At 40.3% G+C, this 16,505-nt stretch overlaps 1 protein-coding gene across 2 annotated transcripts in view; it reads left to right on the forward strand.

The window, feature by feature from the left end:
* TMEM65 (transmembrane protein 65) overlaps positions 1-13,959 on the forward strand; it is a 52,999-nt gene extending 39,040 nt beyond the window's left edge. For both annotated transcript variants that reach the window (XM_054017497.1, XM_054017498.1), the window contains 4 exons: positions 251-305; positions 3,043-3,085; positions 11,696-11,801; positions 13,833-13,959. In XM_054017497.1, the coding sequence (XP_053873472.1) occupies positions 251-305; positions 3,043-3,085; positions 11,696-11,801; positions 13,833-13,928 (300 nt within the window). In that variant the 3' untranslated portion in view covers positions 13,929-13,959. The remainder of the gene's footprint in view (positions 1-250; positions 306-3,042; positions 3,086-11,695; positions 11,802-13,832) is intronic.
* Positions 13,960-16,505: the final 2,546 nt, after the last annotated feature.

Genomic DNA, 16,505 nt, shown 5'->3' on the forward strand with positions numbered 1-16,505 from the left:
TGAAACAAATATATAGTATGAAATGAATATAGGAGGTATTACATATATGAAGCAGGGACCTGGATTTAAGGGAATGGGAAAGGCTGGAAGGAGATGTTTTGGTCAAGTAGAAGCTATGGTATTACCTATCTCTGTACTTCTAAATAACGAAGCAAGCAGCCATCAGTCTGTTATGTTAAGTATGAATGTTCTTAACTTATTGCTGACAATTAATGCCTCAAATAATGACAAGACAAACTTTTATTTTCAGGGAACCCAAATAGAATTATCGATTGGAGTTGTCCTGGGAATAACAACTATGGCAGGCAAGTAATATAAACACAATAATAAATGTAAACCAAAATGGCAGATTCCTTCAATCTAGACTGAAAATGAGCCACATGGATATGAAGCAGCTGCTCTTTGTTCCATAATTGAATCTTGTTTATAGAGAAACAACTCTCAGTTGTTAAAAGTAAGTATTCCATCTACGGTAATGGAATTTTCAGCTGAAATAGCCTCCAAAGATATTGATAGATTGCAGCAGTTGTTACTTTTTTTTTCTTTTTTTTTTTTTTAAAGTGGCATTTGTGTAGGAAAGCTGTAAACCACCAAGGGCCTGATTCTACAAGCTGCTATGTGCCTGCAACTCCAAATAAAGTACACAGGAGTTGAGGGAACTCACCTTGCAAAATCAGGCCCACAGTCTATAGCTTTTAAGTATGTTTAAATGATCTTGTCTGTTTACCAGTATTTGCAACATGTTATTTAATTCTGTCATACTGTTTGAAAGAAGACTCTAAAGTTCCAATTGCAGAAAAAACGGCACTTAAATGCTGACATGAAAGTAGGGGTGACTTTGTCTTGTATAAATCCTAGATGTAATTCTTTAGCAAAATTCTGCTTTACTACAAAATTATCAAAAGTTATTTTTGTTTAACTCATTAACGGTGGCCAATACCACATGCTTCAGTGGTAATGAACAGAACATGGCAATTATTGAGTGATCCATCCCTTGTCATCCAGTCCCAGTTTCTGGCAATCAGAGGTTTAGAGACACCAAAGGCATGGGATTGTATCCCCAACCATCTTAGCTAAGCCATTGATGGATCTGTCATCGATAAACTCAAGTAATTCTTTTTGAACCCAGTTATACTTTTGACCTTCACTGCATCCCCTGGCAAGGAGTTCCGCACATTGACTATGTGTCGAATGAAGAAGTACTTCCTTATGTTTAAACCTGCTGTCTGTTAATTTCATTGGGTGAACCCCTAGTTTTAGTATTTTGTGAAAGAGTAAATAACACTTCCCTGTTCACTTTCTCCACACCATTCATGATTTTATAGATCTCTAGCATTTTGGAATGCAGAGTGTAGTTTCTCCATCTGGGTGTTCTCCTCAAATACTAGTTAATAGGACATAGAATGAGTAGTTTCCTTGTCTGTTTTTAGAAAAATACACGTTAGCAACAGGAATTTAGTTATAAATCCAATAGCATTAGCAGACCTTTTTGAATGACTTTCTTGACGTGGCTACTATAGACCTAGAAAGAGTGCTCAGCTGGAAAATGTCAAACATAAAAGACACACAAATGTGACTGAAAATAGTGCTATGCTCTGTAATTTTCCTTACTGAGTCCCTGTTAAAATGTGAAATACTGTATCGTCAAGAAAAACTGTTGATTGAGAGGGAAGTGGTGTCTGATTATGCCATGTTGATTTACTTGTTATGTGATTTGTGTGTGTGTGTGTATATATATATATTCATTCATTCATTCATTCATTCATTTAACTGGGAAGAAAATCTAAGTTAATTAGAACTATCCTTAAGATTAGTTTGGCAATTTAAAGCTTTTTGTTCTGCTTGTCCATACAAGATTCAGTAGGCATGTTGGTACATACTGGCTGAATTACCAGTCTTAGAAATTTTTACACCAGATCTGAAAAAGTTGTGTCTAGACATTGCCAATGGCATTTAGTAACAGACAAGTAAAGCCTAACAAGCGGTTTGGGCTTTATGGAGGCACTGTGGTGTCTTTAGTATTTTACAGTCCTCATGGAATGCTTTGTGACCACTCAGTGTTGGATAGACTTACAGCCTTTACATTGGCCAAGTGAGCTGTTGTTTGATTTAACAGATACGCCCAGCACCAAAATACATGTTATACCGACTGTCTGAATTATCTCCTTTATTTTTACTTCTGATATAAAGAAATAATAATATAAGTTTCGAAGTTGGAGTACTTCCTGTGGTTTACTTTCAGTGGTGTGTGTACTCTGCACATGTGGGACAGTGGCCCAGAAGGCAAGAGGAATTGGTTTGCCTTTGGTAGAATGACTTTTAATGTTAATTTAATTAAAAACAAATCTAACAACAAAAAAGTAAACCTGCTTGTGAGTTCTGCTCTTGCAACATAAGGGTTTTAAATGTGTGTAATGGAAAACATTACTCTTTCAGGCATGTATAAAATATATTTTCTCAGAATAAGAGCTAGTCTACATGACCGTGCTACATCGGCACAGCTGCACCAATGCAGCTGTACCACTGTAGCGCGTCTCGAAGACTCGCTGTGCCTATAGGAGAGCGCTAGCCTGTCGGCATAATTACTCGACCTCAGTGAGAGGCGGAAGCTATGTCCATGGGATATCACTGCCTTTACTGGAATATCTGTCATACCTAGCTATACAACTTCTAGTGCGAGTGCTGCTGCTTCTGTTAACTGACTGGAAGCCTTTTTGTGTGACTCAGACTAAGGACTCCTAGCTCCTTGTCAGATGTACAAAGTTGGCTGATGGCTATGGCCATTGTTAACTACAGACTGAAAATTTGTTATGCCGTGTCCCAGGTCTGAGTGAATTTCCTGAATTTAATAAATTCAAGAAAATAAGTGCACCACCTATGGTGTTAAAGCTCTGCTAGATCTACTGTTACAAATTGTGCTGCTAAAAGAAATCCTAGTGTAAGAGAAGAAACTTAATTCTGGATACTCATGCTATATATCTTAATTCCTCTTTTGTCAGTGGGTTTTGTAAAATAATGCTTTTCTGTTTCTCAATCTTTCAGCTGCGGCTTTGGGAAATCTTGTTTCAGATTTAGCTGGACTTGGGTAAGTCTGGATTTTGCTTGAAGTATGTTATTGCCTGATCTCAAAAAAACAAAACAACCCCCCCCCCCACCCAACAAAGCTTAATATACTGTAGAAATCCCTTTGGGTGTTTCTAATTCTTGAAATGTGTATTAACAAACCAGATACCCATAAAGTTACCAAAATAATTGCCCTTCTCTCCTGGTGTTTCTCAGAAATAAAGCTGCGTTCTTCGAATTACTGCACATGTGGCTCTCAATTATGGTGTTCATGTGCATCAGTGCAGGAGTTTGGAACATTTTCAGTAGCAGTGTCCAGGAGGGGGTTGCCCGGCATGCCCTCATCCCCCCCATTCCCCAAGTACATAAAGGGCACAGTGATCCCAACTGCCACTCAGTTCCTTCTAAATAGTTCATATGGTACAGCATATATTTAGGCATTTCACTAGTCAACATCCTTCCATGCTTTGACTGTTATAACAACTGGAAATCATTTATATTATGTACAACAAGTGGCTGAAGTTTTTTGTTTCTAGATACTGTCAGCTTGTGTTTTGGCTTTTCCTGCCTGAAATATCTAAGACAACCACTGGAAAAGCAATGCACTTGTTCACTAAACATTATAGTCAAAGTGTTTGCTGTACTTCCGTCTCATGTTTAGGTTTTAGAGATCTTCACACTTCTCCCCACCACCCCTCGTATAGTACGCATAGTGTACCTCTGTAACCATCTTATTATTTAGTAATTGCTCTGATAGTTGGGGGTTAATTTGTTTATAGTTACTTTGTTTATATTTGTGAGTATATTGGTTATCCTTTCAGTTAGCTTGTTTTTTAAAGGCAGCAGCTTATGGCAGAGCCCAGATCTCCAGGCTTCAAGCCACGTCTCTCCTGGGGTGGGATCATTCCTCTGACACCTGCGATAGATGCCTTTATTGTCTAAGTGAGGAACATGGCCACGCTGAGTGTGATTTTTTTGCAAGTCCTTCAAGTAGCGCCCGAAAAGTAGAGGCAGTCCAGACTTTTTCTTAAGGAAAGGTCTATGAGATCTGTGTTGGATGTTCACAACTTACCTTTCCAGTGCTCCGGTCAGCAGAAATGTGGCACCTAACGCAGGAGAAATTAAGACAAAAGAGACTCAGCAGAGTCCATCAGAGCAGCCAGGGACCCCTGCTGTCAGAGGACTAAGGCCAGGTCTACACTAGGAAATTAGGTTGGTATAACTACATCGCCTAGGGTTGTGAAAAATCCGCATCCCTGAGCAACGCAGTTAAACTAGCCTAACTCCCTGGTATAGACCACGCTAAGTCGACGGGAGTATTCTCCATTTGACAACTACAGTCTCTTAGGAAGGTAGTTTAAGTACCCTGACAGGAGAAGCCCTCCAGTTCACTGCAGCGTTTTAAATGTAGACTTGCTCTGAGTGACTCTGACTCCTAAGGGCTGGTCTACACTAGAAAACTGGGATTGATCCGTCTATGTCGCTCAGGTTATAAACAATCCACACTGCCGAGCAATGTAGCTGAGCCAACCTAAGTCTCTGTATAGACAGTGCTTCCCTTCAATTTTTCCATTGACGTAGCTACTGCCTCTTGTGGAGGTGGATTACGTATGCTGACAGGAGAACCCCTTCCAATGGAGTAGGTAGCATCTACATTGAAGTGCTAAAGCTGTGCCACTGTAGCGTTTCAATTGTAGACAAGCCCAGGGATGACATGCCACAGCTGTACTGCTGCAGCATTTCAGTGTAGACACTGCCTACACTGACTGAAGGGGTTTTCCCATTGGCGTAGGTAATCTATCTCCCAAAGAGGCGGTAGCTAGGTTGATGGAAGAATTCTTCCGTTGACCTAGCACTGTCTTCACAGGGACTTAGGTCAGTTTAATAGCACTGCTCAGGGGTGCGGCTGTCGCACCCCTGGCCAGTGTAGTTAAACTTACCTGCTTTTCTAGTGTAGGCCAGGTTTCCGTTTCGCAGCACCAAATCCTGTCTCTGCGGCTGGGAGGGCAGGGGAGCTCTTCAAAGGAGCTTATGCCAGTGTTATGCCAGTGCTGAGAGTGCAGTGGCGCTCTGTTGTGCTGCAGCAGAGCACAAAGCTGTGACAGAAATCTTCCTCTTCCTCTTCAGCTAAAAGATCTCAAAGGAAGAAGAATTCAGACAGTCACCTGTTTTCCTCCTCTTCGGCACAGGCTTCAGCAGCACTCTCTCTTTCAGCATCAGAGTGGTCAGGACTACAGTCTTCTGCAGTGTTTCCCTCGTTGGCACAGCAGTATTGATCAAAGTCCCTTCTGGGCAAGCGTTTCAGCTGCTGAGGAAGCTTCAAAGCAGGGAGAGGCATCTACAACACCCTCACTGCAGGGACCTTTTTACAACTAAATTTGCAGTTCCAAAAGCTTCTTTTGTGTCTTTGCCAAACCTGGAATCACCAATCCTGGAAGTTCCCCAATCTTTGTACCAAACACATCCCCTCCTCAAAACGAAGCCAGAGGACCGCTAAAGAAAATTGCTTTGAACCAGCATGTCGATACAATTAAGGATTTAAGTCCTACTCAAATCCTTCCACCCCCTTTTATGGCTTCTGCATTAGAGGTTTCTTCATCCAAAGACTCTGATTCCTCTTCAGACTCTGACAGGAATCCTTCACCAAAAAGGAAATTGCACGAACGCAAAGAAAAAAGTCTTGACGGACATATGGAAAGGACCTTCCTATTTAACCTGAGGATGCTAATTATTACTATGCTCCTTGATTCCCTCCACTTCTTTCCATATGGTCCACAACCATGGCCATATTTGTCCCTCATGGCCTCAATAGTTGCAATTTTGAGGAACAAGTTCTCCCACAGTATATGAAATCTATTCATGAGTCATCTGCTACAAACTCTTATAATTCTGATCTCTCTCCTCATGAAGTTCAAGATGCAGAGAAATAACAAATTGTAAGTGATGGTGAAATACCAGCCCAACAGGACAGTTCTTCTGATCTTTTTTCTTACCTGATGAAACCATTTCATAGGCTACACCACTTTCAGCTGATGATTTTTAAATCTTTGAGGAATCATTGAAGTATATGACAAAAACACTAGAAGTTACTATGGTGACAGTTCAGGAAAAACATAAACTTTTTGATATTCTGCAGTCAGCATCCCAAAGCAGGTTTGCACTACCTATTAATGAAGGAATATCGGATCCAACAAAAGATTTCTGGGCTACCTCTGTTTCCATTTCAGCGATTGCAAAACACGCTGATCATAGATATCAGGTGCCCTCCAGGATTTGAGTATCTTTACTGTCACATCATCATCTCGCTTCATCACCACTGGTGCTTGCTGCAGCCAATGAACGATCAAAACAGACTGGAAAATCTATCCCTAAGGAGGCTGAATTTTTTTTAAAGAAAATTTACTCTTCAGCATTTTTATAGATCAGGATAGCAAATTATCAAATCATGCTAAATATGATTATGTCCAGTGGGTAGACTGTCGGAGTTTAAGGACAAATTGCACTCAGAGTAGAGATGAGTTTAAAGCTATTTGTGAAGAAGAGCAGCTTATTGCTAAAACCTCTCTTTAAGCTACGTTAGATGCTGCTGATTTGAGTGCTTGTTCAGTGGCTACAGGTATCATGATGCAATGCTCACCCTGGTTCTCTGCATCAGGTTTACCAAAAGAAGTGCAAGTGACAATTGAAGATTTGCCATTTGATTGTCAGAATACAATACCCACCTGCTGAAGTGAAAAACAGATTGACAGAGCCAGACGAGTACCCAGAAGTCACCTCCTACAAGACAGGGCCAACAAAGAAAATAACAGAACACTAATCCTAGATCAGATTTTGTTCTCGATGGAATGGTGGCTGATACATGGAAATGTATGTGCAGGAATTCCATTTGCCCCTCTGATTGCATCCAAAACTTTGATAACATATGCATCCAAGATGGGCTGGGAACACATGCAAATCAAGACCAGAGGCCATGAGTCTGAACGTATCTAGAATCCACAGTTCACATAAATGTATTTGAATGAAAGGTGGTAAGCTTAGCTTGCAAAGCATTTCTACCTGTCATAAAGAATTACTAAATCCAAGTTCTCGTGGACAATTCCATAGCTGCCTATTACTTAAACAGACGGAGGCACGAGATCAGGTCTTCTTTGCCAAGAAGCCATAAAACTTTGGGAATGGTGCATTCAGAATCACATCAAACTGACAGCTCTTCATCTCCCAGAAAAGAAAAAACGGTCTAGTGGCCTCACTGAGCAGGAAAATGTACTTATCTCACAAATGGGAATTTAAAAAATGCAATAGCAAACTGATTTTTTCAAGATAGACTTATTTCCCATCAGTTCAAAATAGGAAATGTGTGATATTTTGCTCTTGAGCAGGAAAGAATCTGAAATCTCTAACAGACGATTCATGATTTCTTGGTCACACTGTTTGAGGTATGCTTTCTCTCCATTTCCACTAATTCCGAGAGTGTTAAACAATATGTCAAGAAAAGACTTGAATTATACAGGTGGTTCCGGCTTGACCTTGCCAGTTTTGATTCTCAGATCAAATGCTACTGTCATCAGTTTATCATATCATCAATTGATCACATTCACAGTTCTGGAAGGCCTGTTATCATAGAATCACGGTCTGAGTCTCCACTCAAATCCAGCCTCTCTGCCTTTCACAGCCTGGATGATATCTGGATGTCCTCAACAGACAGAGAGCATTCTTCAGACATACAGAGCATTCTTCTTTAGAGTAGAAAATTATCCACTAGGGCTAAATACCCAGCCAAATGGAAACATTTTACTTTATGGGCAAGGTCTAAAGGTTATGCTCCATCTCAGTGTTTAGTTCCAATAATATTAGATTACCTCTTACCTTTAAAGCACTCAAGACTATTTATCTCTTCAGTCAAAGTCCATTTGGCAGTGATATCTGTATTTCATTCTCCAGAAGAGGGAGATACATTTTTTTTCTTATAAATCAGTGAATAGACTTATTAAACAGCTTGTTCACATTTTTTTCCTTCTGTGAGAAAGATTGCTTCAATATGGGACTTAAATTTAGTGCTTTCTTCACTTATAGATATCTCCACTTTGAACCTTTATCAAATTGTCCAATTTATCTACTAACAGTGAAGGTAGCATTCCTGGTGCCAATTAACATCAGCTGGTAGAATAAGTATATTCCAAGCCATATGGATTCATCCTCCATACACATTTTTTCACATGGGTAGAGTAACTGAGACTGCATCCATCTTTTATTTCCAAACTACTATCAGATTTTCATATCAATTAGTTCATGCATTTACCAGTTTTCCCCACAAAAGCCTCATTCTTCACCTGCTGAATCTAAATTACGTATTTTAGATGTGAGGTCCCTGTTATATTGCCTAGATAGCACCAGATCATTTCATAAAATGTCAAGATTTTTCATTGCTTATGATGATTAAATCAAAAGGGATGGCTATTTCATCACAAAGACTTTAAAAATGGGTATAGCCTCTCTTAGAACTGCTTATGATATTAACAAGAAGAGACATCTGTCAAGCATTCGAACCACTCCACCAGAGCATAAGCTTCATAGATAGTGTGCTTAAGTCAGGTTCTAATATAGGAAATATATAGAACAGCTACCAGGTCTTCAGCTCATCCATTTACGAAACGTTATTCGTTAGTTACTGATTCAAGATTTGACCCCTATTTTGGTAGAGCTGTTCTGCAGTCTCGTTTCCGATCAGTCCTAGCTCTCACCTCTTACAGGTAACTGCTCGCTAATAACTATAAGTGGGCTCCACATGTACAGTACCACGAAGAAGGAGGAATGGTTACTTACCTGATAGTAACTGTTGTTCTTTGAGATTTTCTGCACATGTGGATCCCATGACACACCCACCGGACCCACAGCTTAGAGTCTTATAAATGAGGATTCTGGATGGCAAAAGGAACTGAATAGTGATTGAAGTTGCTGTGACCTTTGTGCCTTTTGGAGGGGGCAGGAACACGAGGGCATGCAGGGCACATGTGTGATGTCTACTGGACACTGCTAGTGAAAATGTTCCAAACTCCTGTGCTGGGGCACATGGACCCCATAAGTAGAATCCACATGTGCAGAACGTCTTGAAGAACCGCAGTTACTATGAGGTAAGTAAATTCTTAATCTGTTTCTTACAGTAGCTGGAATTACGATATCTTTACTCACATTGATTTCTCTTCCCGTTTCGGAATGTATTTTAGCCTTTGCGCCATTCCGAAAATATAGCAAAGTAGCTAAAGTTTAGCTTTAAAAGTTTTGCTGTATCCATTAAAAGGTATATTCGCATACCTTGCAGATGATAAATAGAATTTGCACCCGTTGTTGCAAACAGAACTTGCGTTCACAAAACCCATTCATTTCAATGTGTTCTGTAGATGCAAATATGAAACAATTGCCTACTGGTAAGGGTTAGAATTGTGTTTGCACAAATGTTTGTACCTGCAAAATGTGGACCCATGTTTGTATGTATATGTGTTTTTGTGCATGTCTAAGTGAAGACTCAGTAGAGAACCAGCTCAAAACTTGACCCTAAGGTTAGTTTGTTAATGTTCAAGTTGCATTAATGTAATGAAATGGCCAGAAAGTGAAAAACTGTGTGCAGATAAGAGAAACATAACTAAAATGCCATAAATCCAACATTTTAATATTTTTCATGCTAGGCTTTTTTTAGAGCAGTTTCTTAAAAATTTCCTTGATCATCTCAGCATGACATACATTCTGTGCTAGAATATGAAGTTGCCACCAGCAGTCTGTAGGGTCAGTATTTGAGACTTTGGGCAAGATCTTTGGATAGCATTATGTGCTGTCTTACCCTCAGTTAGTTCAACACTGTCTCATTCTGGAAGAACAAAGCCCACAGTGAGAATCCTTTAGTGTTAGTATCTTCAAATAACTTTTCATATACAGGAAAAAATATGGAAGCTGTTATAAACTGTTCAGTCCTAATCTATAAACTTGACTTTGTTATAGTTTGAATAGACTCTGCATCTTTCAGTCCATCTAATGTAGTTTACTAGTGTGCCTAGACAGGTGAACTGGAACATCCCAACAATCTGCTTTCAGGCAGGTTTGTTCAGCTGGCCTCCATCTTTGGAATATACTTCTTTTTATGGTGTTTATTTCCAGAGGACTTGTGCAACCTAGAGCTCCATAACTATTTTCTTTGAGGCATATTTGTCAGGCCAAGTGCTTCCCAAACTCACTTCCACCACCTTTACTGTGTAGCAGCCCGCTATCTGCACCTAACCATAAAAGTGAGACTAACCTCCAGATAGATAAGTTGGTTAAAAGCAAAAAAACATTCCTAACCTGCATTCCTCTTCAGTGGGATAACACTGCACTGATAATACCAAGTGTTTCCCAGCAAGTGGCTAAAGTTCCAGACAAGCTTTGGAATATTCCAAAGCTTTGACTAGCGGTAACAGGCTTTTAGAATCTCTACATAGAGAATTTCATGGTAATAACAATTTTCCCTTGGAAAACTGAAAAACCTGAAGAATTGCATATAAATTAGTAATTCTTTGGAATGACTTACCTGTATTGGGAGGGGCAATCTACAAATACAGTGCCTCATACAATTTTAATGTATTTTGCAAGTATTAATGTGCCTTGAGAATTCCAAAATGATAGTGTGGGTGAGGTAATATATTTTATTGGACCAACTTCTGTTGGTGGAAGAGACAAGCTTTCAAGATCTGTGTAAATACGGAAGCTTGTCTCTTTCACCAACAGAAGTTGGTCCAATAAAATATATTACTTCACATAGCTTGTCTTTCTAGTATCCAGGGACCAACACAGCTATAATACTGCAAAAGGCTAAATAGATAGTTAACTCTGTGAAGAACTTTTATCTGAAACCCTTATTTTATCAGTTCCATTTTAAAAAAGGTAACTTTTGTTTGCCATGTAGTTACTTGTATGATAAGGGTTATGGTAAATATGCTGAACACTCAGAATTAAAATGGAATGTAACTTTTATTTTACAGTTGTACTATTACATTTTAAGAAAAAGGTATATAAGAGGGGGAAAGATGTCTTTAGACTCCAGACTTGAGTAGTTATCAGTGGTAAATTAGTATGTGTGTGACTTTTGAGCTTTCTTTTCCATAGGAAAAAAACATATTGAACATTAATTTCTGCCTCAGCAACTGATTATTAAAGCACAAATATATATGATATGATAGAATGTTCCATGAATAACTGTTGAGAGGGAAGCTCTTATGTTCTGGATTTTTTTCTAGTACTGAAAAAGACATTGCTAAATGGTGAAATATTTTTTTCATAAATGTTACTGTAAAATGTGCCAAACTACAATAATGTCCAGGACTTATTACATGAAGGTTTGGTTTTTTTGGAAGGCTTGACTAATTAGGGAGTGAATTAGTCAAAAGTATTCGCTTACCATGTAAACTTGAACTTTCAAGTCTGAATATTTTCTTCTATATGCCAAACTGGCGGGTTAGCAGTACAGCATGCAAGAAGAAAAACTTTTCAGTATAAGTTAGTACTACTTTTGCACAAGTAATTTAACTTCAGTTGTGCATTACTCCAGCTAATATATTTTCAAATCCAAAAGCCTGAGTACTACTAACATGTGGCTCTTTTTTAGTCTTGCAGGCTATGTTGAAGCTCTGGCTTCGAGAATGGGCCTGTCAATTCCTGATCTGACACCCAAGCAAGCAGATATGTGGCAAACACGTCTCAGTGCACACCTGGTAAATATATTTATGTATAGTTTGTGGGTACTTTTCACTGGTCATTAGCAGGGATGGGCAGAATCCTTCCCCTCCCCCCCCCCCCCCCAAAATATCAAATACTTAGCTTTTGGTATTTGGTAAATACTAAATATTGTTGTGTCAAGTTGGGGGGAAGCAGATCTGGGCCAGGGGAGAGGGGTGGTAGATCTGGAGGAGTTTGGATGATTAGAGGCAGGCTGCAGTAGGGATAGGGGTGGAAAATAGCCGCACAATCTGCATAGGTCTGTGAACTCTGGCTGTGATGGTAAGATTAGGTGGGTAGTCAGTCAATGTGATGGGTGGCAGTACTTGTCCTTTAGAAAGTTTGGTATCTATATTAATTGTCCGTGTCAGACTTACTAAATGCTTTCTGGCAATATATCTGTAGTGTGAACAAAACTAATTCCAAGCCTTAATTTATGTATAAATCTGTATGTTAAAAAAAAACTTTCCTCTAAGTAAAATGTACATGTTAAAGGAATATCCACTACCTAGACTGAGGATAGAAATCATTTTCAGAATTACTGGATATTCATCATCTTACAGAGAGAAAATATTGGCTATTTTATTTTATTAAAAATTGAAGAATTTGATATTGACTCATTTAAAATGGGGGGGAATTAATTGCCACAGAAATAAACTGACAAATTTCATTGTGATGAGATAAAGGCTACAGCTGCAAGATGAAGGAAATATCCCAGCAAGAGCTGAAAAAGTAATGTAGGAATAGTTTACCTTGATAGAAATTAGGGTAAAAAAAATTACAGCATTTATCTAGGAAAAGTAGTTATGGAGAGGTGTGTGTTTGTATGCAACACCACCAGCAGCAAAAGAAGCAATGAATCCTCTAGCCTTATGTACAGTTACTAAATGTTTTCAGTGGCACACTCATCAGCCTCTAGCATTTAGGGTTTTCCTATGCTAATTGCTAATCCCAAATGTTAAAATTGTGAGAGTCTGACTTCTGGAACTTTAAACGAAGTTAACTGTAGAGCTACTCTACTGCTCTTCCTACACATCTTTTTGTAAGATCTCATTCATTCACATAGATTCAGCTTCCATTCTCATGCCGATGACTCTCAAATCTGTTTTTCTGCTGTCTCCGTCTAGCCAGCATCTCTCTTTGACAACATCTTCTAGGTCTCGTACCATCAACTTAAACCTAACATGGCCAAAATTGAACTAACTGTATTTCCTCCCAAAACCTTCCCACTCAACCCTTATTTGTCACTTCACAATATGGCCGTATTTTTTTTGCTCAATGATCTAACCTGCACATCACCTTTGACTTCTCCTTTGACCTAGACATGTGGGCCCAAATCTTGCGGGTTCTTCCTCCATAACGTCTGTGAAATCTGACCTCCTTCTTTGTGTACATGCAGCAAAATTTTACAGGCCCTCATCTCCCATTTTGATTACAATAACCTCCTCTTCTCTGGCCTCCCTGACACCTCCTTCACTCCCTCCCGTTCCATTCAAAGTGCAGCTGCTAAGGTATCTTCCTTGCCTGTCATTATGACCATGCCACCCCTTTTTTGAATCCCTCCACTGTTGTCATCTTCTCCATCACAAGAAATTCAAGTTCTTGGGCTCTCGTTCAAGCCCCTTAATAGTTCTGCCCCTCCCCCCCACTACTTATTCACACTGTCTTCTTTTATTATGGTGTGTATCCAACTCTTTGTGCCTTGCCACTGCCAGCCTTGTCCACTTGCATATATATATTCCTCTTCACCACTCTTTGTATGTTGCCTGACTTGGGGCAAAAAACAAAACAAAAACCCATTGAATTAATTTGACATGTTACCCTGATTGCTGTCCTTGCGTGTTTATATCTTTTTTTGTCTTCCTATATTGTAAGCACTTCAGAACAGGGTTGGTTCCTAATTATGTGCTATTGCAGTGGCTAGTGTAATAGGACCTATTTCCTGATTGGGGGTGCTACCACTGTGCAAATGTGTAGCAACTGGACTGTGAAAACCCAGGTAATTTTTCTCCATTTTTTTCCCTTAGGGTAAAGCTATTGGAGTGACCATTGGCTGCCTTTTAGGAATGTTTCCTTTGTTCTTCTTTGGAGATGAAGAAAAAAAACTGGAAGAGAAAAATTAACCTTTTTACAATACAAATAAAAATGTAAACTAATGTACCTCAATTATTCAATTATGCTGTCAGAACATTTAGGAATTAACTGACAGTAACAATGTATAGACTTGGGAACAAAACATTCAGCATGTTTTATGAGTACACTAATTTATTGTAGCTTTGTCTTATTCAGTACATCTTTTTATAAGATACCATTTAGCTTTTTATTTAATGTAAATTGTTGAAATGTTTTCACTTATAGTAGCAACTGACGTTTACTGATTCCCTCTCACCTTCATCCTGTAACAGGATTATTACTTAATTGCCTGCTCTGGATGTACTGTGCAGATTTTGGGTTTCCGTGGCTGCTGCCTAACTTGTAAATGCATGCCAAAAAGGGTCCTTTTGCTGCTGCTCAGGTCCTCCAATCCAGACTATCAATGGGGCTAGTTGGCAGGTGATTTGGAATGAGGTCATTAAGCATCCTTGCAGTTTTTTCCTTTGAGCCGCCATTTCACATTGCTTGAGGATAGACCTGTTTCAGATACCCCCCACTGTTTGGTTTGCACTCCTTCACAATTCTAGCTAATATTGCCTGCAAGCCATCCATTACACGCCATCACTTCTTGAGGAGGTAAGTGTTTATAGTGGTGCCTTGTTACCAGGTTCTTCCTTCAGAGTTTATACACAGTCACCCATTTATTTTTTTTCCTGAAGCAGTATTTTGAGAATCAAGTTTAAAGTTAGTTTGTGGAATATCCCAATGGAGTAATTATGTGCTACTGGCAACTGGATCAAAACAATAAAACTGTTTTGTACAGAATAGCAGATAGGTTGAGAAGAGCTGTAGACAAGGGAGGGATGTCTTAAGATGAAATTGGAAAAGGAGAGTTATATTTGAGATGATGATACAGGAAGTCTCTTCCAGATGAGTGCACAGGACAAAAAATGAGGTTGCTCCCTTATTGTTTTGAACACTTCGTGCAAAGGGTATGAACCAGTGCTGTGTCCTGTCCAAGAAGGATATAACTTGAAGATCGGTTTCAGTCAAATTAAATCAGATTTCAGTGTGCCAACTCTGGACACTTTCCAGATCTGCCAGTTCTACATGTTTCCCTGTAGACTACAGATTTTCAAACCATTATATGGATTTGTGGGGAAAACCTCAAATATATGGGAAATAGTCTTTGTTTGCTTGTCTTTTCCTATTCATCTGCATCATGGGGAAGGAGAGCCAATTGGAGCTGCTACACAAGCTGATGGATAGTCTGGTCCTTCAGTCTGTGGAGCGCACAAGAACTGTGCTCCACTATCTATTAGCTGGGTAAGCAAAGGCTTGAGGGCTGGTGAAATGCTCAGCTCTTTGGTCTTAGAACTGGCTGGGGAGTTGCTGCTTCCTGCCAGCTCTGCAGCTCCCCATGTCCCCTTGACCTCCCCCATCTGCCTACGTGCATTTGCCCTCCCATGAGTCTCTAGCCCCTGACATCACCCTATCCACTCTGGCCCCAGCTTTCCTCTTACCTTAGGAGTCTTCTGGGACGGGCCCTGATGACCTGCCCCTCCCCTCCATAGGTCTCAATACAGTACCTGGCTGACTCCCTATCTCTAGTCTTTGGGGACCTGCAAACAGTGAACCCATTGCCTCCCAAATCCCACAGAGTCCCACGGCCTTTAGAGGCAGGGACATAGCCTCCCAGGCACGGAGCTCTGCTGACTTCAGGAGTAGCTCTACTCAGTGGGTGGGGTTTCCATACCCCACTGTTGCTGGCAAACTCCTCCTATGGGGGTGGAACTTTCTTCAGCAGCCAGGGCTGGAGCCAGCTGAGCTTAATGCCTGCAGAGTCAGGGTGTGGATTAGACAGTGTTCCCCCCCCCCCCCCCCCGGCAGTCCCCCAAACACTGGAGATAGTAGGTAGCCGGTCCTCCCAAAGGCACATAGGTGTGGGAGGCCATTAGGGGGAGTAATGGGGGAGAAAGGAAAAGAATTAGGGAATCATAGGCCTGGGATGTTTATCAGGAGGGATGGAACTTCCACGCTTGGAATCCCCATCCTTGCCCTGGGCTCTGTCTATGAACGGTGAAGCCTATGGTATGCTTTCCCTCCTCTTGTGTAATGTGGGAGCTGGCTTGGTAGAGGGTTTTGTGGGTGATGGGATGACTGCATGGACTGCATTGGGTATGAGGTGCAAGGGTATGTTTGTGTATGTAATGGGTGGATGAGATTGTTCAGCACAAGTGGGTGGAACATACATGGGTGTGTGAAGTGGGCAGGTGTGCATGTATAGTTGGAGGGTGTGGGGCTGCATGCATAGAATGAGTGGGTATTGGGTGTGTATGCAGAATGACTGGAATGAATGGGGGGGTTGGTGGAGGAGTGAGTTGTCTGGGTAGTATATGAGTAACGATGTTGGGTAGGAAGATGGGATGGAGTGAAAGTGGTGTGAGATGAATGCTAGTTGAGATGTATGGAATGAATGTATGAAGTGGACATGAGTAGAACAAATGGACACATGTATCTGAATTTATGCATGTTCATGCAACTATAGCTAAATTAAAATCTACTGGGTTTTTTATTTGTAAATGTTTGCAGGCATGATTTCCTCA

The sequence above is a fragment of the Malaclemys terrapin genome, chromosome 2, assembly GCF_027887155.1.
Source record: "Malaclemys terrapin pileata isolate rMalTer1 chromosome 2, rMalTer1.hap1, whole genome shotgun sequence".
Taxonomy (NCBI): Eukaryota; Metazoa; Chordata; order Testudines; family Emydidae; genus Malaclemys; species Malaclemys terrapin.